The sequence below is a fragment of the Myotis lucifugus genome, unplaced genomic scaffold (assembly GCF_000147115.1).
Source record: "Myotis lucifugus unplaced genomic scaffold, Myoluc2.0 scaffold_43, whole genome shotgun sequence".
Classification (NCBI taxonomy): Eukaryota; Metazoa; Chordata; class Mammalia; order Chiroptera; family Vespertilionidae; genus Myotis; species Myotis lucifugus.
The window spans coordinates 4,077,417-4,091,473 of record NW_005871091.1 but is presented as its reverse complement, the minus strand read 5'-3'; the positions used below and the strand labels follow the sequence as shown (position 1 = coordinate 4,091,473).

The window sequence follows — 14,057 nt, the reverse complement described above, 5'->3', positions numbered from 1 at the left end:
CTGTGCATAACTCAAAGCAGGTCAATAAATACTTGCTGAACGAATGACCTCACTACAAAAAGTGCCAAAATAGAAGTGTGATCCCGGAGCAGGATGTGGTTATCTGTCTGGATAAGAGGTGATCAGTGGTAGGAGCAGCCCCCTTGGATGAAATGATATGACACTGAGTTGTTTGGCACAAGTTTGAGAACCATTTTCCAATAGCAAGGTAGAAATAATGCCCGTTGAAGCTTGAACTTAATTCCAATTCAAATATCATCATTCACAGGCAGTCTTTCCTTTGGCAAGAGTCAAGGGAGCCTCACATCCAAACTCCTTTCACATAAACTAGATCCTGCCTTTAGGGCTTCTTCCCAGTGTCCAGTGGAAATGGAGGCTTATGGCTGTCAGCACAGGGCAACCAGAGTGTCCATGGTTCAGCCCACAAAGATGATCCATAAAGAAAATTTGCTTAGAGATTTTTAACGAGCATATTTAACCAAACCAGACCTGTAGGAGGTTCAATGTTGCTGGGGATGCTCCGTGCTGTTGGAACAGCTGCAACCTGTAGTGCCCTGAAAGGACTCGTGCTCATTCACAGAGCGGGCACTCTCTTGCCTCTGGAGAGAGCAGGTCGATTTCAGTAGTTGCCACTAGAGGTCTATTCACAGCTGGAAATAAGAGTCATCACTCCTGCAAGCTCAGGGCTTCTGGGGAGGCACCTGCCCCAAGGTCTGCCCCAGAGTATGCTGAGCTCACATCACAGCTACCAGTAGCCTTTTCACCCCCCAGAGACCCCCTCTCCCCAAAACCATGGGAAAACAACTCCTTGGAAGTGCAGGCTGTCCTGAGCTGTGGTCTAAGGGTGGAGTGATGAGGTGGTTTCTGGTCACTAAATGAACTTTTTTACATCGAATAGTAGCATTTGCAATTACCCACAGCAGATCTTCTTTCATGTAAAAGTATTTCCCCCAAAGGTCTACCTAGGAATCAAGTAGTTTTTATGCAAAAGAGACAAGTGCTCACAATCTGAAGGAATCCTTCAAGAATCTTATCAGTAGTGAATTGATAACTGAATGATAAATCTATTTGGTAGATTCATGCCTCAGGGTTGCTTTACATGGTTCTTTGATTTATCCGCAGATGAGTATGAAGTATTAGTCCTGTGTGTTTTAGAGTTCAGCTATACTTCATATGCTAATCCAGTCTTTTTTTAAAAATATATTTTATTAATTTTTTACAGAGAGGAAGGGAGAGGAATAGAGTTAGAAACATCGATGAGAGAGAAACTTTGATCAGCTGCCTCCTGCACACCCCCCAATGGGGATGCGCCCGCAACCAAGGTACATGCCCTTGATCGGAATCAAACCTGGGAACCTTCAGTCTGCAGGCTGACGCTCTATCCAATGAGCCAAACCAGTTAGGGCCAGTCTATCTTCTTTTAAAGAGGTAAAATGTACATAACATAAAATTTACCATTTTAACCACTTTATTGTGTGACAGAACTATCACCACTAAATCCAGAACATTTTTCTTTTTAATTCTCAAGGATATGTTTTATTGATTTGAGAGAGGGAGAAAGAGAAACATTGATTGGTTGCCTTTAGTACACGCCCTGATCAGGGATCGAACCTGCAACCTAGGTATGTGCCCTGATTGGGAATTGAACCTGCAATCTTCTAATGTACAGGAAGATGCTCCAATCAACAGAGCCACCCAGCTAGGGATAATTCCAGAACATTTCATCACCCTAAAAAGAAATCTGTACTCACTAAGCAATTATTCCCCATGACCCCTTTCTTTAGGCCCTGCTTTGTCTCTATGAATTTATGTATCCTGGGAATTTCATATAAATGGCATAAGACATGTGGATTTTTGTGTCTGGATTCTTTTAAATACAACATTTTTCAGGCTAAGCCATGTTGTGATCGATATCAGTACTTCATTGTCTCATGGCTGAATAATATCCCATCGTATGGATATACCACATTTTGACATTTAGGTTGTTTGCACCTCCCGTCTACTATGAGTAATGCTGTTATAGACATTTCTGTACAGTCTCTTGGGTATATATGTGGGAGTGCAATGATTGCTCGTTTTAGCACTCAACATTGAGTGCCTATTCTCTACCAGGCTTTCTGCATGCTTTTCATTCATTCAACAAACATATAACAGGGTACTGGAAGTACAACCATGAACAAACATGCAAAGGTCCCAGCTTTCATATAGGTCACAGCAAAAAACCCCCACAGATGAGCAAATAAGATAATTTCAGATGAGGGTTGAGGACTATTTTAAAGTGTGAGGCAGGATAGAAAGAAGTTAGAGAAAACACCTGACGAGAGTGGAATGAGGAAGTAGGAGCCGACATCACGGGATGGTAAGTCACTAGGTCCACTCACCAGGATCCCCACCTCCACGCATGATCATAGGGAAACAGTCAGACAGGAAACCCCTCCAGGGTCACAGAAGTCAACAACAGCAACAAGGACTAGCTAAACCCAGATCCATCCAAGATGGAGAAAAAACTTGTAAGAGACTGGCCTCAAAGCTCATTATACCATCATCATAATGAAAACTGACACAAGTAGAAGGGGGGGGGGGGCAGAGGAGGAAGAACACCATGATACTTTTTAGAACAGACCATATTAGGAACAAAACACACACACACACACACACACACACACACACACACACACACACAGAAGGCCGAGTCAGAATTCAGTGCCACAAATTTAGAAACAACCCACCCTTGGAAACACATAAAATCCCAAGAACTGACTGACCCAGCACACAACTCACTCTCGAGTTCACCCATTCCACTTGGACGTGTACTTTTGCTACTTTCACAGCGACGCCCTGAGAGACTTGCAACCAAAGGAGCAGTGGGCAGCTCAACCCCTGATCCTGTCTCCAGGAACCCGCATCCTAACTCTTTTTCTCTACCTGAACAAACTGGCTTTCACTCTCACCATGACTCTTTTTTTTTTTAACAGATAAAAATGCCTTTATTCCTAATATGTGTGCTAACAAATTTTGAAATTGATCATGTAGCTTGTAGTACTAGTAAAACCCGGCCAATGGAGGGGCACTCTAGGGTCCTGCTTCTGGGCACCAAGATGTCACTCCTCCAGCAACTCTATCTTTAGTTTTTCTTCAGCTGTTTTTTGTGATGTATGGAGAGTTGTTTTGGATTCCTCTGTATGACAGAGAGGTCCGACCGTGAGGAAGACCGGTAGCCCACATCCTCTGCTTTTATAGGCTTAATGATATGTCCTGGCTTGGTGACAACCTTGGGTGTAGTCAGCTTTTGGGAGGCTCTCTGGGTGTTCCATGTAGATCCTATAGGGGTCTGGATGGTCCTCTCAAATTGCTGATGGTGGGTAAATGGATATGGAAGCACCCGCACCTGGTGAGCTGCTGCATGGATGTTTCGCTTCTCATTGATAATCACATTTGGTAAATTCTTGTCCTTTCTTGGAGGACCTTCAGGTGCTTTAATGAGAAACCGGCGTCTCTTCTTGGCACTGGGCTTCAGGCCCACACCGCCCCACTCGCCCCAGCCAGGCAGAGTCAGGTCCACGTCGTTTGGCTTACTCGCCTCCACTGTTTCTCTCTTCTCCTTCAAGAAATCTCTGATGACATCATCACCAGCAAAAGCTTCCTTTATCATTTGCTTTTGCTTTCTCTCTTGTTCATCTTCCAACTCCTCTATTGTGGGGACAGCCGAAGACTTCATGGAAGGAGATTTTGTGGTTAAGATGTTCTGTAGGTCAATCATTTGCTCCTTCCTTTTCTTCTTGGGAGCACTAGGCTGATTATTCCTCTCCACCTGCTGCCCTTCTAACGCAGGTCTGGGAAGCTCCTCATTTTGAAAGCATCCTTCTTTGCTCAGTTCCTTTAGCTCCTCCAGAGTCTGTGCTCTCTCCGGCCTCTGTAGCAACAGGGGCTCCTCTTCTTCCCCAGCAGGTCCCTCTCTCTGGGTGGACAAAACAGTCCTCACTGAACCCATGTTTTGCTTCCTGCACTGATGGTTGTCCTTGTTGAGTTTCTGAGACAGTCCTCTCAGTTTGGATAGCACCTCCTGGGTGCTAGAATCTTCTGTTTCTTGTCTGCCCACTGGCTTGGTGTCCTGGTTGAGCCCCGACATTTTCCTAAGTAACTGACTTTCCTTAAATTCTTTCAACAAAATTTCTTCCTCTGCCACTGGTCTTTCTTCTTCCTCACTCTCAGAAGCCTCGTTGGCCATGGGCTCTGGAAGTTGTTCAGAGTCCTTTTGGATTTCAGCCTCTTTTGCGTCATCAGAGTGATTCCTGACCATCCAGGGATTCGGTCCATCTGCAGTCATGTGTGCCTCATTCACTGCATCAGGGACAAGGAGATCAACCTCTTCTTCACCTCCCTCCTCTTCCTCACTCTCAGAGGCCACCTGGACTTTCTGCGTCAGTTCTTTGTTCCTGGCCAACTGATCCTGCATAGCCTGGCGAGCCTCCAGGTCATATTTGGCCATAACTGCCTTTGACTTTGCCCATTTTCCACTGTTCTGGTGCTTAAGGCTCATTCGCTCCATCATTCTGGCCTTTTCGAGTTTTTCCAGTTCTTCCAGTGCAGCAGCAGGATTGGTCTTCCGCAGCTTCTCAAACTCTTTTAGGGAATTCTTGGCCTTTCCTTTCTTCAGAACTCTGTGATACTTTTTGCTTTTGATTTTCTTCTCTCTTCGAGCCCTGGCCTCATAGTAAGACTGCAGGGTCCGGGCCCTCTGAAGCTCTGCTCGGCGCATCTTAGCCATTTCCAGGCTCATGGCTTTGAGAGAGGCCTTTTCCACAGGAGTCAGTAAAGGGTCTGTCACTGGCTGCTTGTTCTTACAAAGGAGGTTAAAAATCTCCTGCTCCAGGGGTGTTCTTGCCTTCCAGGCGTTGAGCACATGCTCCATGGGAGCGAAGGCTGACTGCTCCTTTATCAGGGGGAAAACCAGCTGCTCTGCTTGTCGGTTCTTCTGAACGATGGGATCCCATTTGGAGAGCGCCTGTGAGGTTTTATTGAATGCCACTTCTCTGTGGATCCGCTCAACCTCTTCTTTGTTAAGGGGTAGCTCCACAGTCTTCTTTGATATGACTCTATTCAGTTGCTTTTTCACAGTGGCCAATGAGGATGAAGTTTTAACAGGTTCAAGCAGATCTGAAAGGACTAGCCTTTCTCCTGATCCTTTAGAACTGACCGTGAACTCTGACACCTTCAGACTAGCCTCAGATCTCTCAGCCAATTTCCGCCTATTCTTTCCATCAAGGGAACTGATTGCTTCCAGAAGCTTTTGATGCTTTCGCTCTCCACCACTGTCCCCCTCATCTTCACTGGTGCTTGAGGGGTAGTCATTTGGCAAATCTTCTAGTTCTTCCTGTTCCCTTGGAGCCAGAAGGCTCTTTGCAGCCCGTATCCCCCACCATGACTCATTCTTGAATTCTTTCCTGTGAGAGTCAAGAGCCTGGAGGTCCTGGACCATTCTGGGGCAGGGCTAGTCCCGGATTGGAATGGGTCTGGGTGACAGGTGAATGGTCAGGGAAAGACTCTGTGAGCAGGAGACCTTCGAGCTGAGGTCTGAAATTAAAAAAAGAAAAGAAAAAAAGACCATCATCTACAGGAAAAACCATGAGAATATGTGGAGAAGGCATCTGAGCAGAGGGAACAGCAGTTGCAAAGGCCCTTAGAGATGACGCTCTAAAACAGGGGTGGGCAAACTTTTTGACTCGAGGGCCACAATGGGTTCTTAAACTGGACCGGAGGGCTGGAACAAAAGCATGGATGGAGTGTTTGTGTGAACTAATATAAATTCAAAGTAAACATCATTACATAAAAGGGTACGGTCTTTTTTTTTTTAGTTTTATTCATTTCAAATGGGCCGGATCCGGCCCCCGGGCCGTAGTTTGCCCAAGGCTGCTCTAAAATGCGCTCTCATCCACAGACCTCCCTTCCTGCCCATTTGAATTCTGATGCCCATGCCTGTGCTCATTGTGGACCTTATTCATCTGCCACGCCCAACTCTTCTCATCTTCGACCTCTCCCTCTATATTGTCAACAGTTAATACAAATAAACCTCTGGCATTTCAAAATATTTTTAACCTATCTTTCAATCAACTGAACCATAAAATCCCTTTACATTGCGGCAAGAATTCCCTCCACCATCTAACTGTCGCCTCAAACAGCTTCCCTCCAAGGCTTCTATATTTCCAGTTATGACAACACCATCCAAGCACTCAGGCTCTAAACTCCGCTTTTCTCCATTTCTTCCCATACTCATCTGTTATAGAGACCTGCTACCTTTCATGTTTGTAGCAACAACACCTCCCTGTCCATTTCCAAAGGCACCCCACCCTAGTTTAAGAACTGATGATCTCAAGTTTGGATTACTTCTTTCTAGCCCCACTTGTCTCCCTGCTCCCACTCCTCTCCTCCCAGTACCCTACCCTCTGAGAGCCTCCCTGTGCTGCAATAACTTTCCCAAATGCACAGTTGCCAAAAGCTCTTCTCATGCACATACGGGGTGAAATGTGGCTGGTTAAGCATACTGAAAAGAGACCAACAACCATATCAAAAGAGTGTTGTTGGTGACTAGTTGAGGCTGGAAGAATTCTGTTCTTCCAGGTATCCTGTTCAATTTTTGGTCAATGTTATGAGTGAAGTGCAGAGAAGAGATGCTAACCAAGTTGCAAATGACAAAAAGTCAGAGTGATGACAAATATGATAGGTATTTTTTTCCAACCTTCTAGAATGTTGGGTAAAAATGAGTAAGATGTTGGAAGGATAAATGAGTTTTGTGTTTTTTTTTCAGATTCTAAAAATCAACTGCATGCATGCCAGGCCAGGGGTACACTTGCTGAAAAACAGCTCATGTGAACAATGGGGTAAGGTGACTCCTGGAGGAAAAGACGAGTCACAGGAAAGTGGTGTTGCAAACTCAGGAAGTAATTGACTCATTGTTCTTAGTTCCATGTAGATGATATCGGGACCACATTTGAAGAGGAATAATGACCAACTCCAGAGTATCCTTGAATGGGTAATCAAAATTAAAATACCAATTTTGAAAAACAGATATCACTATTTCCAAAATGGTAGATCGAGCATCAGATGAATCTATGTAATATCATTAAACTAAGGGCAATTTTGTTCCAAGTCAGTAAAAAGCAATTACCCAAAAGATAGATAAGGTGAAAGGTCACTTTGGCAGGTTTAAAAACCATTGCAATTGCTTCTACATTTGAGTAAAGTTAAATATTTATTCAGCTATTTTTTCAAATTTAACTGAAAAAGAGGAAATCAACCCTGTTATCAGTTAGAGTGTGATAGAGTTTGTAACCAAACAAAGGCAAAGCCATACTGTAATCCACCCCCCACCCCAAATTATTTCTGAGTGATTGTTGCTTTCTTGCCAAAGACATCTTCAGCCTCATTTTGTTCTAATTCCTGAACAGGATTTCTGAGATACCAAACTGCTGAATTACTCCTACTCCCTGAGAGTATCTAATACAATACTAGTTCCTATTTCTCTAGCCCTTCCTTACAATCACCTCGTCAAAGCCCAAATTTTTTAATAAACCCCTCTGACACTCTCTTACCAAGACACCATGTATTCTCATTCATTGAAGCAAGCTAAATAAACCTACATTTATTTAACTATAGGTATGTTCCTGGAGGTCTTTGGATGGTGGACACTGAAACAACAAATATTTGTTGAATACGTGCTATGTGCTAGGCACTGTACTAGGTGATGAAGGGAAGTAAAGAGTTGATTATAGATAAGAAAATAAAGGAGGCTGAATCAATTCCAGGGCTACTGATGACAGGGGGTGGGAGGAGGACCGGGGAGAAATTAGGAACAAAGTCAAAGAAGTATATGTTGGACAAGTTGTGTACCAGGGTACCTGGCTCACTCACACCTTCTACTGCAGGTCCCTGTTGAACAGGCATAGTCAGGCTCTGTACCAAGTGGCACACATAAGGGTGGACCCCAACCTCCAATGGGCTCTCCTACAGATTAGGAGCCCATGCCTTGGTGTGGCCTTGCTCAAAGAAGACGCGTTAGGCCAGTTCTATTCCTACCTCAGGATGCTGACCTCAAATTCACACAGGCCAGTTCCAGCTGTCAATAAAGTCAAAAGGATTATCAAGAGTTCCCCCACTGTAGAGGGAACTGGGGGGGCCACTAACCACATGTGGAGACTGTGCAGGTGAAATACAGCTAGCCACTGGACTGAAGTTTTAACATTTGTATTTCATTTTTAACTAATTTAAATTTAAATGTGTGGCTCCTGGCTATAGTGCAACTCGAGTCTCTCCTCCTTACTCCTCCTGGACTCCCAACAGCCACTCCAGCCTCAGTGGCACTTGCTGTAGCTTTGTTTTTATACTTGTGTGAGTATTTGGTTGTTTATCCCCCTCAGTAGATTGGAAGCTCCCTGAGACAGGGAACATTCAGTTTGTTCATTTCCCTATTCTCGAAGCCTAGTACAGGGCCTGGCACAAAGTAGGTGCTCAGTGTATGTATGTGCACAACCAAGTGACGAATATCCAATTAGGAGGTGCATTTGTCAGAGTTCTCTGGAGAACAGAACCAACAGGAGATATATAGATACACACATACATATATATGTGTTTATATTTATATAGGGTGTCCCCCAAAAAGTATATATACATTTTGAATAATTATAAAGGCAGTGTTTATTAACATACATTTCATTTTCAAAATTGAGCTATCAGCTGTGAAAGTATGTATACATTTTTGGGGATGCCCTGTATATAAAGAGATTTAGTATAAGGACTTGGCTGACATGAAGATGAAGGCTGACAAGTCCCAAGGTCTGTGGGATGAGTTTCCAAGCTGCAGACGCAGGAGTCTGTGGTGCAGATCCAGTCTAAAGTCTGGCAGGCTCGAGACCCAGGAAGAGCCAATGTTTCAGTTCAAGTCCAAAGGCAGGAAGAAAGCCAACGTCCCAGTTAAAGGCAGTTAGGCAAAAAGCATTCTCTCTTATTCGGGAGAGGATAAGCCTTTTTTGTTCTATTCAAGGCTTCAATGGATTGGACGAGGCCCACCACATTAGGGAGGGCAATTTGCTTTACTCAGATTTAAATGTTAATCTCACCCAAGAACAATCTCACAGAAACACCCAGAATAATGTCTGACCAAAAATATCTAAGTGCTCCTTGGCCCAGTCCGGTTGATACATAAAATTAATCACGGAGGGGGACCAGGAGAGATGGAATGTCTTTTTCTGAGTTTGTATTTAAGGAAAATTTTCTTGTAATTAGGCAAATAGTTTAAAACAGAACTTAGGGAGTTGTCCCAACTTTGCCTGAATGCATCCCTTATCTCCTTCCTGGAAGGAGACAGGAAAGAACAAAAAGAACAGGATAAAATCCATCAACTCTGGCTCAGCACATGATTCTCTTCATGGGACACTGAGTACTGCAGGTGCTGTTGGGGTGATGGGCGTCCACTGACTCATCCTGAGATAAATAAAGAGAGAGGGGAAGACACCCAAGAGCTGAGCTCTGGTGCCCTCAAAATTCTGAACCACATAAATGGGGGTGCCTGAACATTCATTCCTAGATATGGTCCCTGGTACCCCTGAAACTGTTGTTTTGCACAAGACTAAGAGTTTGCTATTTCAAAAACTCAAAGACTCTGGCCTCCAGCTTAGAAAGCTACTATCTTAATTCAATCTCTGGTAAGATGCTCACACTTTGTACTTGGGACAAAAGGTCTGTGGCACGCGCCTGCCACCTGGTGGCAAGATGTTGAAAGATGTGCAAAAGGCTTTCACCCTAAAGTTCTGACTTGGCCAAAATACAAGCCAGAAAGGGCATGCTTTGGATTTGCATTAGTGAAACAGAATTATAGGTTAATAGAGGCAATAAACCTGGGAAAGAACTTAGTGATTACTGAGTCAACTACCACAATTTCCAGATGAGGAAACTAAGGCTTCGAGATACTGTGTGACTCACTCAAAAATTTATAGGCACGAAGTGACCAGAGCCATCTTGTCATCTCCAATCAAGTGTCACTGCCCCTCCAACCCAACTCTAGAATATAACTGTTTTTTTATTTGAAAGCCACTAAAGACTTGGTTAATTGGCAGAATAGTTAGCAATTGAATACAATTATAAAGCAAACAAAAGGCCAATTTCATGATGCTAACTCTTTTGTAATGAGCACAGGTTTTTGTAAAGAGACTGTCTTTTCAGAAGTGACAAAACCCTGCCAGGGCTGAATCCTGAACTTGCTCTTTCAGTTTAAATAAACAGAGATGGATGTGCATTAGCGAAATCAAGCGAGTTATCAATTCCCTCTACAGGAAGGGGATGCCACCTTTTTATTTATGCTTTCGTTCATCAAATATGCATTAAACATTGCTATGTTGTGCTAGGTGCTCGGGATACCATGAGGAGAAAACAAATGAGATTTCTGTTCTCGTGGAGCTCACAGTCTGGGGGAGGAAGACCAACAAGCTAACATGCAAGTGCTGTGCCAGGTGGTGATGAGGATGCTGCACGTGTGCTCAGTGAGCTAGGGCTGGAGGAGGCAAATGTTAACGGACCAGCAACAGCCGCTGGTCCTGGAGAGTCAGCAGTGTCTGAGGGGGCCAAATTCCAGGCGTGCTGGGAGCCAGAGTAGCCAACAGGAATTGCTAAAAGGCAACCCTGCTAAAACTGGAGTTATGTCAAAGTGGGCATCAAGAAGATCCAGCCCAGCCAGAGTGGTTCAGTTGGTTGGAGCATCGTCCTGTGCACCTTAAGGTTGCTGGTTCAATTCCCTGTCAGGGCACATGCCTGGGTTATGGGTTTGATCCCTGGTCAGGGCACATCTCACATTGATGTTTCTCTCTCTCTAACCTATTCTCGGGTGAGGATGAAAACGAGAAGAAGATCCATATGGTCCATTATGCTTACTTGGCTGTGGAGAGCTCACCTCTGGAATGCCAAGAGCTGGATGTGGTTGTGGGCGGAAACACAAGGAAGGGCAGAGGGAGGCAGCAACAGAGGCTGGGCCCCTGAGTCCCAGGTCTGGGAAGCTGTCGACTGGGCTAAGGGAGGGAGAATATTAATACACATCTTGCCTGTCTGGATTGGCTCAGGGACTGGCATCAGGCTGAGCCAACAGGGAGGGGGTGCCAGCTCAGGCGGCTTCTGTGGTGAGGGTGCCAGCAGGGGCCAGATGGAAACTCTCACCATAATGTTAATTCATTCCTCTGTGGTTTTCTGTTCAGACAAATGTTGGTCTCTTATGGGTTTAGCTTAAAGCTATTGGCTGTGTGGGGTGAAGGCCCCACATCCTTGATTTGCTTTAATTTCCAATTCCTTGGTCAGCTAAGTTTAAAGGAAGAGATGATCAAGGACCTGGCTACTAGAAAGGCACGATAACGCTTTATAGAGCTGGGGAGACATCGGTAGTTCCTTCCAGAGCTGAGGCACATCCTAGCCTGGGAAATTCATTCTCTCCTACTCTTAATGCAACACCAGTCTGTGAGGCTTGAGGGCAGGCAGCGAGCCTCTGTCCTTGAACATGTCTAATCCAACATCTCCTTGGGAAGAACACTGACTCCTCCAGGTGGGAAGTTGGCTTGGAGCAAAGCAAGATGGAAGACAGACTGGTTGACTCATGGTGTCACAGTGTCTTGTCTGTCCATTGGACTGGGTCCCCCTGAGGAACTTCCCACACCCACACCTGCCCTGGGACATTGAGCTGGACCCTCTGAAGTGAACTTTGGTCCAAGTAGCAAGAGATCTGCTTCCACTAGAGCTTGGCCACAGACTAGCCCTGCAACTCTGGGCTAGCTCTCACTCACTGACTCAGTTTCCTCGGCTGCTCCTGAGATCATTTTCAGTACTGGGAAGAAAAACTAGTGTCATGGCCAAGGATGAAAACATTATGCTGTATATTACATGTCGTCCAAGAGACAGTAAATTTAATGGCCCCAGAGTGGTTTCAGGCCTCGGCGAGGATTTTACTTCCTGAGCGCTGGAGAAGCTAGTGCCACCTTCTATTTCTGCTCCGCATCCGAAAAGTCATAAATAGTTAACTGCATGAGTCCTCCTTAAAAACCTCCTTGGAGCAGCTAGAAATAGCCTCAGGGGGCTCAGTGCATATTTCCTCAGGTCCTCCTCTTAATCCTTCAACATTGGTGGGGACGATTTACTGTTACTGTCGCCCACGGACTTGCAGAGACAAAAGCAGGGTCCCTTGGGAGGTGGAGCCTAGCATCAATTCTCTATATAAACACAGGGAGTGAGAGATGCCACCGCTCTTTGCCTTGGTTTCCCTACTAGTAAAAGCAGAGGGGTGGGGGGTAGGGGGGAGCTCCCCTCCCCAGGATGCACAGGAAGCTACCTTGAGTGGGAAGCTTCCACGGATTCTTCAGGGCCTGCAGCAGCCAAGAGCTATTATGAAAGTCAAGTCCACACTCATTATGTGCCTCTGCAGTGCATGTCACCCCGCCGTTTCCTACCTCCAGGCCGGCCCAGTGGCATGACCTGAGGCTGTCTATCTATCACACTCTTGATGGACAAGGGGCAGGAACAGCCAAGCCCAGCTCAGCGGCCTGCCTGCCCTTCCCAGCCATGCCTCTGCTTTCTTTATGCTTAACCGCAACAGTGGAAGCCACCTCCCTCTGACTCTCAGCGCATCTCCTTCAGGGAAACACCCCTGCAAACAGACAGACCACCAGCCAGCCCAGAGTGCTACTGCCAGCCCAGAAGGAAGGGCAGGGCAGCAATACCAGGCGGCCTCCTGCCCTCCGCCTTCTCTCCAAACCCTCCCAACAATACATGGTGATTAGCTGCATCTCGGGCCCCCTGAAACCCCTTAACCTGGAAAATCAGGCAGACTTTTCACGACAGCAATCAGCTCCCAGACACATCGAACCATAATGTGATTACGCCATTTACCAAAATGCAAAGAGAGATACTTGAGGCGTTTCTGATTAGGGCTGACATTATCCCTCTAATGGGCCACTGCATTAATCAAAGCTGTTGCTATGACTATGGCGATGGTGGGGAAATAACCCCAGCTTGATTCTGGGCCTACGAAACCCGCCAAGGAAGAGGTCAGCTTTTGTTAGGGACACACCAGAACCGCTTCTTCCTGCTCGAGAAGGGCTCTCTATTGAAATCGCAGCAGCAGCGAGAAAGAGAGGCCTCTGTTCTCTTTCACTACGTTGGGGTGTTCTGGTTCCTTTGCTCGAGATGACTTGATAGCATTGTCCTGGGAGGGTCTGGGGGTGGGGACATGGAGGCTGATTCGTGGGGCTGTCAGAGCCTTCTGCTTTCCAGAACTGTGTCTTCACTGCTGGAGGCCCCTGGGAATCATGGGGTGGGGGACGGGGTATGAGAACCCAGGGGTGAGTGCGGGGAGTGATGCATGGAAAAGCCCAGCTCTCCCCACAGAATGAACTCTGGGCTCCTGCTGCTCTCTCCATTCCAGAGCCTCTAAGGCCTTTGGCAGAGACAAGCCGTACCATACACCCTATGACAGGCAGATGGAAAAACTGAAGCGGGAATGAAACAGACCTGAAGGGCCCGATGGAAAACCACTCCACCTCTGCTCTGTGCTGCGGGGAACCCAGGAACCGCAGGGGAGGGGCGGGGAGACCAGGTGGTGGGCACCAGGTAGGACCCTCGGAACCTCCCTCTGGCAGTCCGCGGTACACAGTTCTGTGGACCCAAGGCAGCTGGCTCAGGTGCAGGGGAAAGGGAGCCTGCAAGGTCAGGGACATGGCACACCTCCCCCCACTCCAGGGGCAGAGCACTGGAGCCGAACCAGGAACTCTTGGTCCCACTCAAAGCCCTTCTAGAATTTCCTCTGGAGCCCTGGTTTGCCCATCTGCAGAGTGGGGGCAATGGCATCTGCTCTGCTGTCCTCCCGGGAGAGTAAAAGTTCAAATCACTTCACTTGGGGGACAGTGACCTGTAAACGCTAGAGCACAGATCTTCAAACTTGGCTGCGCTTGGAGCCACCAAAGGAGTTTCTTAAAGTTCTGGTGCCTGGGCCCTGTATCAGACGCTGGTTTCATCCCTGGGCGTGGGGATGT

General features: G+C 46.4%; 1 protein-coding gene across 3 annotated transcripts in view; it reads right to left on the bottom strand.

The window, feature by feature from the left end:
* Positions 1 to 2,973: 2,973 nt before the first annotated feature.
* The window catches only part of LOC102423464 (U3 small nucleolar RNA-associated protein 14 homolog A-like), a 69,577-nt gene continuing 58,493 nt past the window's right edge, over positions 2,974 to 14,057 (bottom strand). For all 3 annotated transcript variants that reach the window (XM_014455203.2, XM_014455205.2, XM_023753304.1), the window contains one exon: positions 2,974 to 5,574. In XM_014455203.2, coding sequence (XP_014310689.1) covers positions 3,125 to 5,479 — 2,355 coding nt within the window. In that variant the 5' untranslated portion in view covers positions 5,480 to 5,574 and the 3' untranslated portion in view covers positions 2,974 to 3,124. The remainder of the gene's footprint in view (positions 5,575 to 14,057) is intronic.